Source organism: Heloderma suspectum, chromosome 13 (genome assembly GCF_057233095.1).
Source record: "Heloderma suspectum isolate Gila_16-S chromosome 13, 16-S_ref, whole genome shotgun sequence".
Classification (NCBI taxonomy): Eukaryota; Metazoa; Chordata; class Lepidosauria; order Squamata; family Helodermatidae; genus Heloderma; species Heloderma suspectum.
The window spans coordinates 3,713,470-3,733,340 of record NC_139470.1 but is presented as its reverse complement, the minus strand read 5'-3'; the positions used below and the strand labels follow the sequence as shown (position 1 = coordinate 3,733,340).

Below are 19,871 nucleotides of genomic sequence, written 5' to 3'. Positions count from 1 at the left end.
GGCGGCGGCGAGCCGGGAGTCCGCCACGGTGGGCGGGGCCAGCGGTTGCTACTTCGCGTCGCGGGTTGATGACGCGACGGGGGCTGCGACGCGTTGCTCTGTGTGTCTCTCCCTCCCGGGCCTGAATGCAGCCGGGCCCGGGCTGCCCTCTGCTCCCCCCTTCCCGGGCCGGGCTCCCCGCAAGGCGAAGGGGCCCCATGTGAGGAAGACGGCGACGGGAAGATGACCTCGAGGAGGTGAGGAGAGGGTGAGGGGAGGAACGCCAGGCCCCGCCCCTTCTCTCTTCCTGTGGGGGAGTGGGCTCCTGGCCCCTCCCCGCCTCACTGCTGTTGCCATGGAGAGGAATGGGGGAGGTGAGGCCCACCCTCAAGCCCCGTGAGGGGTTTCCCCTGTCCCTTGGGGGGCAGGGGTGAGAGACTGGTGGGCCTCCAGATTTTGGCCTACAACTCCCATCATCCCTCACCATTGGCTGTGCTGGCTAGGGCTGATGGGAGTTATAGGCCAGCAACTTCTGGAGGCCCAGATGTTGCCCACTTTTGGTGGGGGCTAAACACTGCTTGAAAGTAAGCCGTGTTTCCCCCCCCCCCGTTGAAATCGTCCACCCAGTTTCCAGCATATCTGTGCTGCCATAGGGGCTAGACACTTGCTTTCTAATGGTTAAGGTGAAAGCAGAGGTTCTCAGGATGCTGGATCCTATACCCTGCTCTGAGATTGTGCAACAGTGCTATGTTATACACAGATCTTACCTATTATAAACCGGGGTGGACAACATGTGGCCCTCTGGATACTTTGACCTACAACTCTCATCATCCCTCACCATTAGCTAGGCTTGCTAGGGCTGATGGGAGTTGTAGGCCAGCAACGTCTGGAGGACCACATGTTGTTGGCCCCTGTTATTTAGGGAGTTGGGGAAAAGACTGAGAGGGGTTGAGAAAGCTTTGATTGCCCAGTTGCTCCTCTACAGCAGAAGCAGCCCCCCTGGTCAAGTCTTCTGCCTTTGCTTCCTCAGGCTGGGCTTGCGGAACTCATCACCACAAGATGCATTCCCTGAGAGCAGCTGCTGACATTGGACAGCGTTCTCTTGTTTTGTTAAAGGTTATTATTGGTTATTCTGGTTTTGCTTAAGGCCTCCATGCAGCGTGTAACTAATTTGTGGGATTCATCACTGCAAGATGTGGTGATGGGTGCTTGTGGTAAACAGGGGATCAGACAAATTTATTTATTTATTTATTTATTGCATTTATATCCCGCCTTTTTTCCTCCAAGGAACTCAAGGCAGCATACATGATCCTCCTCCTTCCTCCATTTTATCCTCACAACAACAACCCTGTGAGGTGGGTTGGGCTGAGAGTCTGTGACTGGCCCAAAGTCACCCAGTGAGCTTCCATGGCCGAGTGGGGACTAGAACCCGGACCTCCCGATTCCCAGTCCAGCACTCTATCCACTACACCACACTGGCAGTCTTCATGGGTATAGACTGCTAGTAGTGATGGTCCTGTGGAACTTCCGGGGTCAGAGGCAGAATGCAGCTGTATAATGCCAGTTGCTGGGAAGCAACAACAGGAGAGGGCTCTTGCCTTCATAGAAGCCTGGCTTGTGGTCTTTCCAGAGGTGTGTGGCTGGCCACTGTACAAAAGAGTATGATGGACTACGTCGGGGGTGGGCAACTTGTGGCCCTCCAGATGTTTTGGAAAAAACAGTATCGAGAAGAAAATGGAGAAATCCCAGGTGCCTCTAGAAAAAGGTTTATTGTAGTTATTTTATGTTGGGACCAATATAAAAGAACTACAATAAACCTTGTTTTGTAGGCACCTGGGATTTCTCCATTTTCTTTTCTCTATTGTTTTTCCCCTGTACATGTGCCTCCCCTCCTCTTTTTATCCTCCAGATGTGTTGACCAACAACTCCCATCATCCGCCACCATTGGCTATGCTGGCTAGGGCTCATGGGAGTTATAGGCCAGCAACATCTGGAGAGCCACAAGTTGCCCACCCCTGATCTAGATGGCCCTTTGCTCTGATCCAGCAGGGCTCTTCTAAGTTTTCTATGTTTAAATGGGAACCCTTTTTAAGGTGGGAGAGCTGGATATACATTTTATGTAAGTATGAATAAACAAACATAGTGCAATCCTGTACATGTCTACTCAGAAATAAGCCCCATTGAGTTTAATGGGGGTTACTTCCAGGTAAGTGGGTATAGGACTGCAGATTTAAGGATGTGTGTTTAAAGGATTAAGACAAAGGTGAGGAGGAGAGGTCTGTCAATGGATGTTAGACATGATTAAGCAGAACCTCTGTGTCTCAAAGCACTCTACCTCTGGATACCAGGTGCTAGGGGAAGGAAAACAGGCATGGGTTGATGTGTTCACAGGCTTCTTGTGGAATGCCCCTGTCGAGTTGCTGTTGGGAATGGGTTGCCAGGCAAAATGGATCCTGGGTCTGACCTGTCAGGGGAAGTCCTTTTTTTTTGTATGGAATTTGGAGACTCTTTGCACAACTGGAGGGTGGGCAGCATGATGGACTCCAGCTCTCCCCAGCCAGCATGGCCAGTAGTCAGGAGTAATGGGAGTTGTAGTCCAATAACATTGGGAGGGCCACCAGTTTCCTGTGCCCAGCATTATCTATTGCTGTCTCTTGATGGGTGTTAACTGGGTTCAGATTCCTTCTCTCCCTTTGCCCCACCCCTTGTTTCAAAGAAATTAGACCTCCCTTTGCTCAGTTGGAGTGTCTGAATTATGGGCAAAGAGTCGCCCCTTTTCTTCTCTGGCAGGGCACTTCCTGTGGTTTCCCCAGCTGTGCTGAAGGTAGATAGTCAGTGGATGACATTTATTGTTGCACCTCTGTACTAAGGAAAGCTACTCCAGTTGCATTTCTGCCTGCTTTGCAATTGTTAATGAAACAACCCTTTTACAAGCTTGAGATATGGTGGAGGGTTCTGAGGAAGGTGATTGGTGCTAAAAAAATTGGATCCCCCCCCTCAATTTCTTGTGTAAGGCTTGAGCCTAGGAGTGAGAAATAATTTTCCAGCCCTGTTTTGTGATGCCCCATTTCACCTTTTCCTCTATACAGCTTAATATTGTCAGCCTTTTAGGGCCAGCAGTATCATTTTTTCCTTTTAAAAATGTACACTACTCGCTTCTTCCATTACATCATTACAATTTTTTTCAGTGTAGTAATTCCAGGAGATGCATTCATTATGTTTCCATTATTTCTAATTCAGACATTCAAAAATATGATCCATGCTTTTTCTTGAAAGATATTTTTGCTGTCTTCTTTCCTTTATCAAATTATGTGTATCGCTTTTATTAGCTTTGTGTTCCATACTCTCCTGATCACGTTGTCAGTTGAAATATTTCAGTTCCATTTAATACTAATTCTACTCTAGCAGTACCAAACATATGAATAGCTAATTCCTGGTTGTGCTTTATTAATATCCTTTATGTATCTTAAAGTCAGAGGTTGTAGCAGAAGTCCCTCACCTGTCATAGCTTTTGAAGATGTTAAAAAACTCTTTTGAGAAATCTTTGAACTTCTGGCAATCCCTCCATCATTTTTCTCGGTGTTTATAAAACCATCTAACCCACCCCAAATCCTAGCATTGAGCAGGATATCATCCCTAAATGTGTGTCTGAAGTTGTCCAAGCATTCTTGTTCCTATCATGTCTCCGGAACCACTTCGCATAACTTGCTGTCCTACGTCTGAGTTGATACGCCCCCATATCCTTCTATTTCAGGCTGTGGACAAGTGTGTCTTCCCACTTGGAGCCAAATATACCTGGAGCACCAGATAGCCTTAGAACAAAAGCTGCAAATAGAGCAGCAACCTCAGTTAGCGACCGCCGGAAGTTGTTTTCTTCCTCCGGGTTCTGCTCAACTCTTTGAGTCTGGTGCTTTTAATGGTCTCTGCTTCATGTCTCCACAATGGTTCCTTTAGTAGTGCACTACCCCGCCCCCAGCCCCCTCAACTTTCTGTGATGATCACTTAGAGTTTGCCAGGTGTTCATAACTTACATTTCTTAATCTTTGAAAGGGAAAACATTTGTGGTGGGCTGCAGAGGTGGGTGGTAGAAGGTCAGAGCAAAAGAGGTCTTGGAAGGTAATGGGTGGAGCGGGGAATGGTGAGAAGTGATTTTCAAGGCGCCCCCCACCCCCGGTTGTGTCTTCTTCCCTTCCTTCGGGCAAAGAGGCATCTAGCCAAGAGCAGTGGCTTTCGAACTTTCTGCCTTCAGCAATGCCATTTTTGGGTCAACTTGCTTGCGGACCGCGCTCTGCCTGACTGCCATGGGACTTCTGCAGGACTTTCGAAGGTGCAGATTTAAGGGTTCACCTTTTGGGGCATTGGTTGGGTCGATTGGTCATGGTGGCCCATCTGTCTTTCAGAGAAGCTTGTCTGCCATCACTGATTTTCTCATTCAGGAACTTCTGATAAAAGGAACCTGCAGTTTCCTTGGGACACAGTTTGGATTGGATCAGACATAATACCAACTATGGTTTGTGCTAACCATGGTTTAGACTCCAACATATGATTTGTGTTCTAGGTGTACAGGCAAACCATGGTTTGTGTTGTTTTCCCGTCTCTGCTTTCCCTGAGAATCCCCAGATAAGTTCCACATGGCAATCACTGTGGGGGGCGGGGTGTTATGTCCCAAACCATGGTTTTGGTTGTGATGCAACTCCAAACCACACCATTGCAAACCACCTTTGCACCATGGCTTTAGAACCTGGTTTGGCATACACTTGCAAGCTATCAGTTTGTCAGATGATATTGGTTCAGAAACCGCAAACCAATTATGGTTTGGCTTTAGGTCTGAACCATAAACCACTGGTCTAGCAGAGCGCCCTATCTTTATGCCAATGTAGCTTTTGGCTCAGCCTCCTTGATTTTATGTGGGAATCATTGTTTTTCTAAAGGAGTGTTCTAACAGGCTACTATAATTCCACAGAGGACATGGTATTCAGCATGACCTCGGTGCATAACACAGCAGTCCTATTGTTCAAAGGGATTCGCATTTGGGATGTGCGCAACCTGTCCCATTTCTTGCTTTCCACAAATTGGCATTGTCCACAGAAGCTGATCCTCCTTGTGCATTGCATGTGTATTTTTATCTGCAGCTGGCTTAATTGACCAACACATTACCTGTTTCAAAAGTAAAGGCACCTCTAAGCAGTCTACTGCTGATCTGGTTCACCATTGCACATCATGCGCGTATTACCTGCATTTGCCATAAGTATGCATCATCTTATTGCCACCCCTGCCTTCCCCTGTTCTTTTTGCGGATCCATTGATGGCAGCCTTGAACCTGCTGCCTGCTCCAGAGATTTCCCTGTCAGAGCTGAAAATCACAGGTATTTTAGGCACCCCTAACTTGCATGTATTACATCAATGATACTTATAACAGTCCCTGCAAGATAAGACGGTAATGCAGCCTTCCCCAGCCTGGTATCCTCAGATGTTGTTGGACTACAACTCCCAGTATCCCTGAGCCAGCGTGGTTGTGCAAGGGTGCGGTGACGTCATCTCCGTAATACAGATGGGAGGGCGATGAGAGCTAGTGGCTTGCCTAAAGCCACCAAGGGAATTTGGGGAGTTTCCAGCTTATGCCCTTGACTGCTCTGCTTATCCTTTGTATGTTGTTTTCCAGTTGCAGCAGGCTGCTTGATCTTGATTGCCCAAGATCTTTTTCCTCGTGATGGTATTGAGCTCACTCGGGAGTCTTGGTGGTTGCCATATTTGGAATTGGGGAGAATTACTTTACCTACCCAGCTTGATCGCCCAGGAGTTTTTCTTCCTCGCCCTGCCCTGTGGTGTACAGCTTGGCTAGCTTCCTTGAGCAATCTGAAACCATTTCTTTGCAGCCATCTTTCTGTGGGGAGTTCCTGGGAGGCCTGGTGGGCAGCGGTTTAGACAGGGAGGCCTTTCTTGCCTTTTCCAGCTGTCCTTTACAAAAGTTCTGCACGACAGATGCCTGGCTAGGGTTCTTTGTCTGATTTTGCTTGATTTGGGGGGTAGATCTATTCTGTGTCACTGACCTCTCCTTTTACCTTTTCTCCCCATTGAAGTCTAGATCTAGATTGTAACCTGGTCAGGGCAGGGACCCAGCACTTGGCTCTGTTGCTCCAAGCGCCATGTACCTTGATGGCAGTGTATCACCCTTCCCTGACCTGGTGCCTCCCAGATGTGCTGGGTTACAGGGTCCATTATCCCCAGCCATGGCCATCCCCAGCACATCTGGGAGGCACCAGGTCAGGAAAGGCTGCACTATATAAATACATCCATTACCAGTAATAGCTCCTTCAGCTTTTCAACTCCCTGGGCCTTGAATTTTCACTCTGGGGCGCGGAGCTCAGCTTGAGCTGAAATGTTGGTTTAATTAACCAGATTTCTAAAAATAAGCCAGACAACGCTGATGGCATAGGCGGCGAATGCCGAGTCAAAAGGTGCGGCCTGTGTGGGGGTTTTGGCCAGCAAGGTGCTATATTAGTCTCTGGGGAGGGTGGCTGTGGGTGGCCGAGGCCAAGAGGATATAGGGAAGGCATTTGCATCAGAGCAAGGTATTGCCACCTCGGGACGGAGTCCACTCTTGACACGGTCTGCCAGCCCCCAAGACTTCGGAGGAAGCCTCTGGAATTGAATCTTCAAGAGGCAGGAGTGGACTCCTGGTCGCCTTCCGCTGCGGCACGGTGCTTTTTGTGAGGCATGAGGTTGTACTTGCCTTCTTGGTTTGTCTTGCTCTGTCTGATGAAGTGATTGGAAGTCTAAAGGCTTTCCACAGGGCTCCTGCCATGAATAAAAAGCTTTGTATCTTGAGACGAGAAATCTCTGAAGGTCTGCATACTCTGATCCCATTGTCTTACTTTACTTGGGTGTGTAAACAGCTGCTCGCCTGTGATAGCTGGATGATGCCTCCAGGTGACCGGGCAGGGAAGGGGCTATAAATGCCAAGAGGACCAATTCTCTTTCTCTTTAATTTACCATATAAGACCAAAACAAGGGAAGGGCTGTAGCTTCATGGTGGAGCCCTTGCTTTGCATACAGAAAGTTCCAGGTTCAATCCCTGGCATCTCCAAGTAGGGCTAGGAAAGACTTCTGTTTGAAACCCTGGAGGGCCGCAGCCAGTCAGTGTCGACAGTACTGATCTCGAGGTGGATCGGTGGTTTGACCCAGTATCAGGTAGTTCCCCGTGTTATCAACATAGGTTTATGCAGGTAGGCAGCCTAGAAGGGTTTAAAACATTTTTTTTAGGGGGCCTCAAAAGGACTTGCTAGCAGTTTGGCTGATGACTCAGATTTCTGGGGTCAATACCTCTGGCTCCCTAAACAGTGGCTTTTAAAAATTATTCCTTCTCCCCCTGCCCCCCTTTAGATGGTTTCACCCAAATATTACTGGTGTGGAGGCAGAGAACCTCCTCCTGACACGAGGAGTTGATGGCAGCTTTCTGGCCCGGCCCAGCAAAAGCAACCCAGGGGACTTCACCCTTTCGGTTCGGTAAGTTGGTTGCGTGTCGTGAGAGCTTTTTGCATGCGGGAGGCGCCCCCAGGTTCTGTCTCCAGTAATCAAAAGCAATTTGATGAATCTACTAAGCTTTTTGGGAGCAGGTGACTGCCCCACAGTAGATGACTGCGAATAACGGGGGGGCGGGGGGAGAGAGAGTGTAGCCTATTTGCATTGTGTAGCTGGCCAATACTTTTCCCTCTCTGCCATCAAAGGAAGTGGAGGATGAAGGCAATGGAGGGGATCAGAGCTGGGAGAGAGAAAACCTTGTCTAAGTTCAGAGACCCTGGAAAGCCACAGCCAGTCAGTGTAGAGCTGCCTTCCCCAACTCCCATCAGTCCTGCCGGCATGGCCAATGGTCAGGGATGATGGGAGTTGTAGTCCAAAACATCTGGGGGGCACCAGGTTGGAGAAGGCTGGTACAGACAGTCCTGGGCGAGATGGAGCCACAGTCTGACCCCATACGAGGCAATGTTGTATGCTTGTATATGTACGTTCTTAAGAGTTGGCTTCTTGTTTTTCTTCTCTCCCCCTCCATGCCCGTGCGCTATGCACAGGCGGAATGGAGCCGTCACCCACATCAAGATCCAGAATACAGGCGACTACTATGACCTCTATGGAGGGGAAAAATTTGCCACCTTGGCTGAGTTGGTTCAGTATTACATGGAACATCACGGGCAGCTCAAGGAGAAGAATGGTGATGTGATTGAGCTGAAGTATCCACTCAATTGTGCTGACCCCACTTCGGAAAGGTGAGACAGAGGTCAGGGAACGTCAGGAGGAGGTGGCTGGGTGCCAAGCAGGATGATTTCCTGATGGGGCCTGTGGAACGTGGTAGAGCAAAGGAAGTACCTGTCTCCAGACTGACTGGAAGAGCCGGGTGTGGCCAGTGTTGGGTTTCGCAACCTGGAGGCACACGGTTGGTTTGGCAAGCAGCTGCCCCAAGGCAAGCCTACTGGCTCAGTCTGGGGAATCAAGCCGTTGTCAGCAGCTTCATAGGGCTTGGTGAGACCTTATTGGCCCCTTGTATTGCCTGGTACCTCCTGGGTTGAAAGCTGCAGTACTGCCCTCTAGCCTCCTGCAGTGGTGGCGCTGCAGTGCCACAGATCCGGTTAATGATTCCTCTGCTTGCAGGCAGCCTTCCCTTCAGGCTGGGGCCCCTTCTAAAGATGGGGAAGTCTTGCTCTTATGTGTGTTAATAAGAGTGAAGTGCGTTTCCCATTTTTATTTTTTATTTTTTTAAAGCACATGTCCCAGCTATTAGAAATTTGGGCAGTGCTTCTCTGACTCCTTCGTTGTTGCTGAGTGCAGGTGAGGGGGGCAAGGAACTTTCAGCGGTGAGCCTGAGGGCAGGGACTGTCCGATAGCTGATTGTTGTAAGCCACTCAGGGAGTCCTTTGATTGCAGAGTGGGATAGCAGTGCCTTGAATAAATAAATATGGAGCGACCGGCTGTGTTTTGCTGTCTTCCCGAAGGTGGTTTCATGGTCATCTTTCTGGAAAAGAAGCAGAGAAGCTGTTAACGGAAAAGGGGAAACATGGGAGCTTTCTGGTCCGCGAGAGCCAGAGCCATCCTGGGGACTTTGTCCTTTCTGTCCGGACGGGAGATGATAAAGGAGAGAGCAATGATGGGAAATCCAAAGTGACGCATGTCATGATCCGGTGCCAGGTAAAGGAGTGGGGCGCAGCTGAAACAAATAAGTAAAAAAATGTGTAGGGGGGACATCTCTGAAGCATTTGGGGGTGCATGCGTGCCCAGGTGTTCTTTCTCGGAGGTAGAAAGGTTGGGCCCCGGGTCTCACCCTGGCTGGTTGCCCCCTTCTCTTTCCCGGCAGAAGCACAGTACAGCCACCTCACCACCATTAATCGATTCATTCTGGGGATTAATTGGCTGGAAACGTTTTTAGTCTATGGAAAAGCCATCGTAGGAAGAACACAAGAAGAGCCCTGCTGGATCAGACCCAGGGTCCATGCCGTCCAGGATTCTGTTCACAGAGGGGTCAACCAGCTGTCAACCAGGAACCCACAAGTGGACCCAAGTGCAACAGCACCCTCCCACCCATGTTCCCCAGCAGCTGATGTATGTAGGCACAGTGCCTCTGATACTGGAGGTAGCATAGAGCCATCAGGACTAGTAGAAATTCCTTCTCCTCCAGGAATCTGTCTAATCCCCTTTTAAAGCCATCCAGATTGGTGGCCATCACCACATCTTGTGGTAGCGAATTCCGTAATTTAACTCTGTGCTGTGTGAAGAAGTCCTTCCTTTTGTCTGTCCTGAATTTCCCACCAATCAGCTTCATGGGAGGACCCCGTTGGGTTCTAGAAGTATGAGAGACAGAGAAAAATGTCTCCCTCTCCACATTCTCTACACCATGCATGATTTTGTACCCCTCTATCCTGTCTCCCCTGACTCTCCTTTTTTCCAAGCGAAACAATCCCAGCTGTAGCAATCCTTGCTCAACCGGGCATCACAGACACTATTTTAAAGTGTGTTGATTATTTTTAATTTGAGTATGTACAAAAATTGCAGACGGTGAGTGCTTTCTTGGAAGAGCCATCACCTCTTCTGTGTGTGTGTGTGTTTGTTTGTGTGTAAGAGAGAGGGAGGGGGTGCATCTTCCAAGATGCCACATACATACAGTAAGTGCATCATCTTGAAGCAGAACAAGTGTGCTTTTTTGCCAAGGCCATGGGTTTAGTCATATGCCAATTTATTCAGACGTAATCAATTCATTCATGAATTAAAAGTAACTTCTCACAGTAATGGCTAAAGTTTTGTTAATTGGGGTGACTGTCCTGGAGTAAATGTATTGAAATGTAGGCATATTTGGGGGCGGGGGGAGAAAATCAGGAGTCAGTTTTTGAGTGAAAAAAACTGTAAGCTCATTTTCAGTACTGCAAACAATTTGCACACTGGGCACATGCTCAGAAGCACCATGTTCCTTAATGCAAAGTGTGCCTGTGCCCCTAAGCCAGTACATAGGAAGCTGCCTTATACTGAGCCTGACCCTGGGTCCATCTAGCCCATTATTGTTAACAAAGACTGGCAGCAAAGGCTTTCCAGGGATTCAGGCAGGATTCTTTCCTTGCCCTACCTGGAGATGCTAAGGTTTCGAACCCGGGACCTTCTCCATGCAGAGCAGGGGCTCTACCTCGGAGCGACGGTCCCTCAGTACTTGGCAGCAGGCTCCAGAGTTCTAGTAAAAAATTAAAACGTAGATCCTGGCAGCCTGAGGCGTGCCCTCTTCTGCTGTAGTTAACCAGCACCTTTCCATCCTTCCTTCAAAGGACATGAAGTATGATGTTGGCGGAGGGGAGAAGTTTGACTCCTTGACAGACCTTGTAGAACATTACAAGAAGAACCCCATGGTCGAAACTCTGGGAACGGTTCTCCAGCTGAAGCAGGTGAGAGGGGAGGGGAGCCCTTTGCACTGGAGAGCAGCTACAGGGGTTTTTGGGGAATGCCAGCCCCAGTCCTCTGAAAATGGCTGCGGGGTGGGCGTGCGTGCTCTTGTTTGTTGGGTGAACCCTTTGTCATTGCTGTTGCTCCATCCGGGTCTTGCTGCTGTGGGAGGTTTTGAATGGGTTTGTGATTGTATGCTGAATATGATTGATTGGTATGACCTGTTTGACATTTGTTGGCTCCCCTGTCTGCCCCAAATATGGGAATGTGTGCATGTCTGATTGGGGACAGGGGGGTTGCAAAAAGGAGAAGAATTACAAATAACTGCAGGCATTCGGAATGCAATAAATCATGTCCAGGACCCAAGTCAGTTTCTTCTGTGGTTTTCATCTGTTGGCCTGTCCATCTTGGCAGTCACAAAAACAGCTTTGGGGTGCAATCTTATGCGTGTTTAGACAAAAAGAGTCCTACAACTCCCAGCGTCCCCCAGCCAGCATGGCTGGCTGACAAATGCTGGGAGATGTAAGATTTTCTTCTGTCTAAATATGCATAGGATTGCACCCTTAATTAACTGTTCTTTAAAGCAGCCTTCCCCAACCTGGAAGAGCTGGCTATGCATGATGGGCATTGTAGTCCAACACATCTGGAGGGCACCAGGATAGGGAAGCCTGCCCTAATTTTGGGAATCACAGGCTTCTTTCAGTGTTGAGCATGTACAAGCTTCGTGGCTAATAGAAGACTGATACTAGGAAGTCTTGTCACAGAGGGGTAGTTCTTAGCCAGGCCATTCCATAGAATAATCAAAGGACTGGAATTCAGTTGAATCCCTGTTATTTGAGCAATGGGCTTTAATATTTGGAACCAGTATATTTGAAAAAGAGCCCACCATCTTCACAAAGTAAGAGTGTTTCCAGCCTGTAAATCTCTATTGGTATTTTAACTATCTTATTCAGCTTTAGGGGAGGTCAAATACTGGTACTAAAACAATTTTATGTTGTTGCTCCTCTGACAGAGAAGCTTGCAGGGGGACTCTTAATTAAGGTACAAATCTTATTCCAAACGTTGTCAGACAATTATTACTAAATTATTACTAAATCTTTCCCACATGGAGATATATATTTTCTTTTTATGTTAAGATTCAATATATTGAATAGATTTGAGAGGGTGCACCTTTCTCCCTCCCCAGAAGTTACTGAGTAGCCACACCTCCCAGGGGGACACATTTCTCGGTCCAAATGGAAAGACTCATTTTCAAAAGACAAACCATCTCACCTGGAAAAACGGTGAAGCAACAGACACCTGTTCCGTGCTTTTGCTCCTATTTCCTCCTATGTGGCTTTAACCCCCGTTGCCCCCCCCCCAGTCATGACCATCTAGTCCAGTTTTCTACTTCCCCCGCAGCAGACATCCAGATGATTCTGGGACGCATACCTGCGGGACTCGAAGGCCAAGAGCCCTCTCCTGCTGTTGCTCCACAGCAAGTGGTATTCAGAGATACACTGCTTCTGAGCACAGAGGTCCCATTTAAGTATGGCAGCCTGTGCTAACTGCACCTTCCTGTGTGAATTTGTCTAATTCCCTTCAGGAGCCATCTTGAGGCAGCACATCCCATAAATAAAATAATGTATTGTGCTGTCCTCCTGAGTCTATTGCCAATCCAGTTAAGTGGGTGACTCTGAGCTCTCATGTTATAAAGGGGAGTAAAAACCCCTGCGTGTGCTCCCTCCCTCTCTGTCTCTCTCTCTCCCCACAGTCCATCATTTATGAGCCTCGGTCACATCCCTCCTTAGGCATCTTTTCTCTCTAAACTTAAAGTCCTGACTTTTAATTTGGCACCAAAAATAAAACATTCTGCCCAGGTATTTTAATAATTTAAAAGTTTTTTTTAATATTGAATTGATTCTTGTGTTTTTCTTTGGCTTGCTGGTGGAAGAGGTTGTAGTTGTTCTTGTTGTCTCTTTATTTAGTTTGCTCTTTAGGGCGCAATCCTATAGTCCCAGGGACCACAGGATATTTCAGAGTCCCTCTCCCAAGGCCATAGGCACTGTTACAACCTCGGGAGGGGGAATCTGGCATCGAATCTCCTCCTCGCCGCCCCCTCACAGTCGCCACGGAAAGAACCATGGTGGCTGCCTTCTGAGTCGCAACAGCAACCTCAGACAATCTCATAGAGGTCAAAAAGGGGGCATCCTGGTGGGCAGGAATGAGGAGAGGAGAGGCTAGGATACAAAAACCCCAGTGGCTGTCCATTGCCCATCCCTGCCCACTGCCGGTAAGTGAGCTAGATGGGTTTTGTATGGTGTTTATATTGAATCTGTTTGTTTTTAATGTTGTATACACCATCCTGTGGATGAATGGCAGTTTATTTAAAAAAGAAAAGAAAAAATGGCTAAACGTTGGTCACACTCCTGGAGGTCATGAAAGATGCCGTTCAACACATCTGGAGAGCACCAGATTTGGGGAAGGCTGTTTTGGCTTCTCCTTATCCCGGATGGTGCTCTGATCCCTGCTTAAGCGGTGACTTTGTACATGGGGACCGGAATGGGGGGGTGACTCATTGCAGAGGTGGAGCAAGGCCAAGAGCCAGTCAAGGTGTGTGGCTGTGTGTACGAATGTGGGGGCTGGAAGGCCCAAGTTCAAGACCAGCTCCTGGAAGGCCCACGTTCTGAGTCCACCTGTGGCTAAGGAACCTGCCAAGCAGCTGTTCTTGGCGTGCTCTAGGTTAACTGGCCTCTTTCTCTTCTTCCTTCCACCAGCCCCTCAACACCACCCGCATCAACGCAGCAGAGATCGAGAGCCGTGTGCGGGAGCTGAGCAAGCTGGCAGAGACCACCGACAAAGTGAAGCAGGGCTTTTGGGAAGAATTTGAGGTAACGTGGCAAGAGGTCTCAGCAACATGTCGGGTGGGCAAAGCACTCAGTAAATAGCACTGTTATGGCTTCTTCACTTATTTTTTAAACTTGGAGGGAAAACCTGTCCTGGGTTCACACATAACAGCACACAGTTCAGCAAATCATGGTTCATTAAACCATGGTTTGCAAACCAGGTCATTGATTTGAACTCATGAGGTAGTTGTTTCGCTGCTGGTGCCTAGCATTTAAGTTGCGGTTGTGCATTTAATAAATCTGTTTAGAGCAGTGATTGTGAGTTGCTGTTAACATTTTTTTAAAAAAATACTTTTTATTCTATTTTTAATCTTTATAAATGAAATAAACAATAGCAACAACCCAATTATCTACAGTTTCCAACAATACAGTATTCTTAAGAGGACACAGCAATAACAAGAAAAAGAAGGGGTGGGGGGAGAAAGAAAAAAAAAAGACAAAAGGGGGATGAAAGCCAAAGGGGAAAAGAAAAAAATATAAAAAGTTACTTCAAGGGATTAAATTTAAACTTCATTACACACAGACTTCAAGTATCATTCTATTTAAAAAATTATACCTATATCATTGCCATTATTACACTTCAATACAGCATAGATAATCAACCTTAAATTTCAATATCATATCATCAGTCTTATAACACGGAAGGAAGCATACAATTCATTTCCACTAAGCATATATTGCCCTTCAGTTAATATATAATAATAGAGCTTAATAATTTAGCCAGTTAAAAATATTACTAATCAAGGTCTCATAGTATGATAATAATAATAGTAAAAAAAGAAAAGAAAAAAAAAGAAAAGAAAAGGGTAAAAAATAATAACAAATCATGAATATATTTTATATTATCTATATTTTAAATAATATCATTTCTGTATGTATGTGTGTGTGTATGTGTGTGTATGTGTGTACATATCTATACACACCCAAATAAAAATTGTGTGTAAAGTATATCATATCTAATATAAAAAAGAAGTAATAAGAAGAAAACAGGAATATATATAAACAATCCTCATTGGCATACTGCCTGGCCCTTGTAGCCTGAACAAATCCAAAGAGCAATCTTGATTGAAGAATTCTCAGCTCACGAAGCTAGAAAAGATGACTCCTGGATTTTACTTTGTATGCCAGCTAACCAAGCCTCCGCCAGTTCATGATTTAAAAATGTTTTCATCTGGCCTTTAAAAAGAATACATAATATAGCAGGATATTTAATATGATATTGTAAATTCATTTGCCTTGCGTGATGTCTCGCCTTGGTAAATTGCCTTCTTTTGTCAGCAATTTCTTTGGTGTAATCTGGAAACAGCATAACTTTGTCTTGATTTGGCCCTGAAAAAAGTCCTTTCATTTCTCTAGCCAAATGTAGGATATGATTTTTTTATAGAGACTCTTGCAAATTGGACTATGACATTTGCAGTCCGATTGGCCACGAGCTGCACCTGGAACACGGTATGCATGCTCAATATCCAGTAAATAATCAGCTGGCAGAGCAAGTAGCTCATGCAGAAATTTATCCAGGAATTTAGGCAGGCTTATCCCATCAGGCACACCTTTAATATCCAGGATGTGCAGGTTTGCCCTGCATGAGTATGCCTCCAATTGAGAAATTCTAGCAGACATGACATTATGACTGGCTTGCATTGTAGTTTCTTGCACAGAAATCTGTTCTTGGAGGGCATTGACCTTCAGTTCCATTTTTTGCCAAGAGCTATTAATTAAATCCACAGCCCCTTGAAGGATAGTAATGGAATCTTGGATTACATCCAGCCTCTTAGCCTGTTCTGCTAGTTGAAAAGACAAAGTTTTTATCAAGGCCAGTACCTTCCCTAAATCTGCAGGGTCTTTAGAAGTCTTTAACAAAGGGGGGGTTGGGGGGGTTGATGGTGGTCCAACAGTTTTCTTCCTTCCCTTTGATGCTGCCATCCCTCTCTTCCAAAGATAAGGCAGGTAGAAATAGTTAGAAACAAACAGTCACATAAACAGTCACGTAAACAAATTTTGCAGGTCCTCAGATGTTGTTATTTTCAGTTCAAAATTACTAACTAAAATTGGTGCTCGTCAGCCCTGAAGTCTCCTCACTACCTAGGAGTTTCCAAAACAACTTTGAGTAGACGACGCTCCGGAAAAACTGACCTTAGAATGCAGCCCTTCTGCCGCTTTGCAAAAGGAGTTGTCCTTCCAAAAGCTTATCCAGATGGTACTCTAGCTTTCCCTTTTAATTCCAGGGAAAGATGAAAAGGTTTCTCAACCTTTTAAAAGTGGTTTGAGAGGGCCACCTGCGGAGCCTCCGCAGAACGTTTGCCAGAGCGAAGTGGCGCCGACCGGATGTCGAGTTGCTGTTACATTTTAAAGGCTTGTACTTACCATTAGAACAGCGGCCTGTAGCCAGGCCTCTCAAAGGCAGAGCATGTGGGATGTATAGAGGGGTTGGCCAGTCTCGGCTTTGTTTGCTTCGGGGTGGGGTTGCTGTTTCATCTCTAGATACGGGGCAAGGGTGGCTACCTGGAAGGTAAGGTTTGTGTGTATGTCCAGTCGTTAGAACGCCACTAGGAGGAACTGTGACCTTGCCTGCTCCCTCCGTGTTCCCATCTCAGAGGACCCTCTCTGGCTGCGTTGCACATTTTGAGAGACCTGCTGAACATTTCCACTTATTGGGAGCAAGAAGAAGAAGAGAGGCCTCATTTAAACGACGCTAAGAAGGCAAAGTGTAGTTCGCTGTGGTGGATTGTGTCCTGCTAGCTTTTTGCCAGTCTCTTGCTCCCTGCTCTGGGTTTTGTATTTTTAAAAATTTATATCTATATCCTGCTCTTTCTCGCAAGGAGCACAGGATGGCTGTCAGCTCATATACAAGCAATATAACATGAGAGCATGAACATCATAACTCGATAAACCCATCACTACAACACCCCAAAACAGATAAAAAATTTGCCTGTACTCTCAAAGCTTGTACAAATCCATCTTTAATTGGTGCCTGAATGATAACAGTGTGGAGGACAGCCGAATCCCTAGTGGAAGGGAGTTCCACAGTTGGGGTGCCACCACCAAGAAGGCTCTGTCACGTGGGAGCCCCATGGGCCTCAAGGGCGCCACAAGCATAACCTCCCTGGTCCATTTTAAATTGCAGGTCGCTACTGGGGAAGGCAGTCCTTCAAGTACCTGGGTCCAGAGCCATTTAGGGTTTTGTACCTTAGTGGTAACACCTTGAATTTGGTCTGGTAGTGGCTTAGGAGAGCCTTTCAAAGTGTTTCACTTCTTCAGCAAGACTGGCGAAACTTGGAGATGGTCTGGGGAAGAGGCTGGAAAACTTGCTCCAAATTCCTTTGACCTGTTTGGCTTTCCTTTTAGACTCTCCAGCAGCAAGAATGCAAACTCCTGTACAGCCGTAAAGAGGGGCAGCGGCAAGAGAATAAGAACAAGAACAGATACAAAAACATTTTGCCCTGTGAGTATTGAAGGGTCTCCTTTATCTTCTCCTAACACTGCCTCACCAAACTTTGTCTTCCCTCCCCAGATGTGTTAGACTACAGCTCCCATTATCCCATGGCTGAGGCTGATAGGAGGTGTAGTCCAACTCACCTGGGTGATGCCCAGTTCAGAAGGGCTGTTCAAACACCCGAGGTTTTGTGGGCCGCTAAGAATCATCCAGTTTACTATTGATGCCTTCTGTCTGTTACGAAGAAGGTGCGCGCTTCAGGTTCCAGCTTCCCCAGTTAAAAGGGTCGGCCAGCAGGAGAGATCTGTGACTGAGACCTTGGAGAGCTGTTATCAGAGCAGGCTTGCCTTCCCCAACCTGCTGCCCTCTAAATGTGTTGGACCACGACTCCCATCATTCCCAGGCAGCAACATGGGAAGTATTGTTTCTATGTTGTCTTTTAGACAAAGCATCAGGATGTAGTGTTAGCGGAAAGGCAGCTGGTTGTCACTGGGCATGGAGTTTAGATTCCAGAGAATGTTTCGTTCTAAATCTTAGGGTTTATTTATTTTTTTAAAAAAGCAAGATCCTAGTCCTTGTAATTTTGGATATACGTGTGTGGCGCTAACTCCCAAAGACTCCCTGTTTCTACCTGGCCTGGACAAGCTGAAGGCAGGCAGAGATGGGAAGACAGAAGGAGAAATTCTCAATCTGGGGCAGGTGTTCTCCTCCCCCTGCCCTTGCCCCCCAAATTGGGACCAGAGATCATTGTAGGCAAGCAGCTTAGTATGAAATCTGACTTGCATGTGGCTGCTTTTACCCAGAGAAGGTGCAACAAGCTGGCCGTTCTGCACACAGGCATTATTTTTACTAGCCTTGCTGGCCTGCAAATGTGCTGTTTGTGACCTAAAAGACAAAGAACCAACTTATGTAACTCTTCCTTGTGTGGACACAATTCTGACTCGCCCTAGGTGACCAGGCCCCAGGTGACTGTTGATGAGCCTGGTTTAGCAGTTGCTGGTGACAGATGTTTAATACAGTGCATATTAAACCGCTTGTTTGTGTTTTCTTTCTTCCAGTTGACCATACCAGAGTTGTTCTTCATGATGGTGATCCAAATGAGCCTGTTTCCGATTATATAAATGCCAATATTATCATGGTAAGATAACACCCCTGGTTTATGGGGACTTCTCCAGCCAAAGGGAAAGGTGTAGTCTTCCTCTTTTGCTGGGCTGGGGGCAGTGGTGTCAAGGTACATTTTGAAGTCCAGCTGCTCATTTGGCCAGTCCCCGTAGCCACGCCGCCAAGGAGATTGGAGACAGCTGTGTTGATCCATATCAATGAACCAGTTCTAGGAGTTTTCATCTGCTTGGACCAGGTCTTTTGTAAAGCTCAGGGGTCTTAATAGCATATTCAAGACCAAGCCACCTCAAAATACTTTATATTACAACAAGGAACAATGTTGCCCTGGTTCACACGTAGGAACAACCCAGAGTATGGGTTGTTGTTGAACCGTGGGTTGTCGTTACGTGCAAACCCTGCACCATGGTTTAACTCTGGGTTGTTAACAATGAGCAACCCAGAGTTCACAGACCAACAACAAACCATAGGTTCTCTCCCTGGGGTGTTCATGGTTAACAACCCCCAGTTAAACTATAGTGCAGTATTTGCAAATAACAACAATCCATGATTCAGAGACGACCCATGATTCATACTCTGGGGTGTGAACCAAGTTATTGTTAGGAAAACCCACCCCACCCCCAGCTAATATGAGGATTGCAGCTAAGCTCAGAGGGACCAGGGAATTCTGAGGGCTGGCAGATGACATCAGCATCCCTGCTAATAAAGAAATGCCAGTGCTGCGTTCCTGTGAGCCTGGGCTCCACTGCACTGCTAGCTGGAGGTCCGGAGGGATATCTCCTACCAGTGTTCCACAGGAGAGGATTGGTCCCTCTTTCCTGCCTGATGGAGATGGGTTAAAGCAGTGTTGCAGAAGGAGACCTAGTTCTCAGAAACAGCCGACGAGAAGGTCAACCTCTGCTTGGGCTCTGTGCTGCTTCAGGTTAGGGGGATCGCATCATGGAATACTCCTCTATTTAAATAAATAAATCCTCGCAGAGAGAGAACTAGGATGTCAAGGGGAAGCTTTCTAGGTGTGAGGACTTTAAAAAAATGGGGTGGGGAGCATGGGGCATGATCAAAAAGTCCCCTGTTGTAAAAACAAAAACAAAAACCCAGAAAAGTAGTAAGAGGTGTGCAGTGTTGGGCAAATGCCAGAGGCTGGGCCAGCATGTGGTGAAAACCGGGGGCAAGGTGAAGCCTAGACCAGGCCATGGGTAAGGTGGAGGAGGCCACAGCTCAGGGGTTGCAGAGCACTTGCTTTGCATGCTGAAGGTTTGATACCTGAGGAGGGGGCGAGGAGCAGGGAGCCGATGTTGAGCAAGACTCCTCTTTGCCTGATATTCTGGGAAGCCTCCACTGATCCGAGTAGGCCAGCCTCCCCCAGGCTGGCTGGGGGATGATGGGGCTTGTTGTCCCAGATGTCTGGTGGGCACCAGGTTGGGGGAGGCTGGAGCAGACAGTCCTGATCCTGATGGGCTGATGGCCAGTCGCCGGCTGCGTCAGCTCCGTGTGGAGTCCCTCTGCAGGTCTGACCCAATGCCATCCTGCGGGGCAGGGCG

At 47.2% G+C, this 19,871-nt stretch overlaps 1 protein-coding gene across 2 annotated transcripts in view; it reads left to right on the top strand.

The window, feature by feature from the left end:
* The first annotated feature begins 55 nt into the window (after positions 1-55).
* Positions 56-19,871, top strand: part of PTPN11 (protein tyrosine phosphatase non-receptor type 11) — a 32,501-nt gene continuing 12,685 nt past the window's right edge. Inside the window, exons 1-8 of one of the 2 annotated variants that reach the window (XM_084819406.1) lie at positions 56-236; positions 7,363-7,485; positions 8,049-8,243; positions 8,967-9,159; positions 10,779-10,895; positions 13,650-13,763; positions 17,124-17,220; positions 18,270-18,349. In XM_084819406.1, the coding sequence (XP_084675532.1) occupies positions 223-236; positions 7,363-7,485; positions 8,049-8,243; positions 8,967-9,159; positions 10,779-10,895; positions 13,650-13,763; positions 17,124-17,220; positions 18,270-18,349 (933 nt within the window). In that variant the 5' untranslated portion in view covers positions 56-222. The remainder of the gene's footprint in view (positions 237-7,362; positions 7,486-8,048; positions 8,244-8,966; positions 9,160-10,778; positions 10,896-13,649; positions 13,764-17,123; positions 17,221-18,269; positions 18,350-19,871) is intronic. The other variant, XM_084819407.1, reaches the window with a different exon arrangement.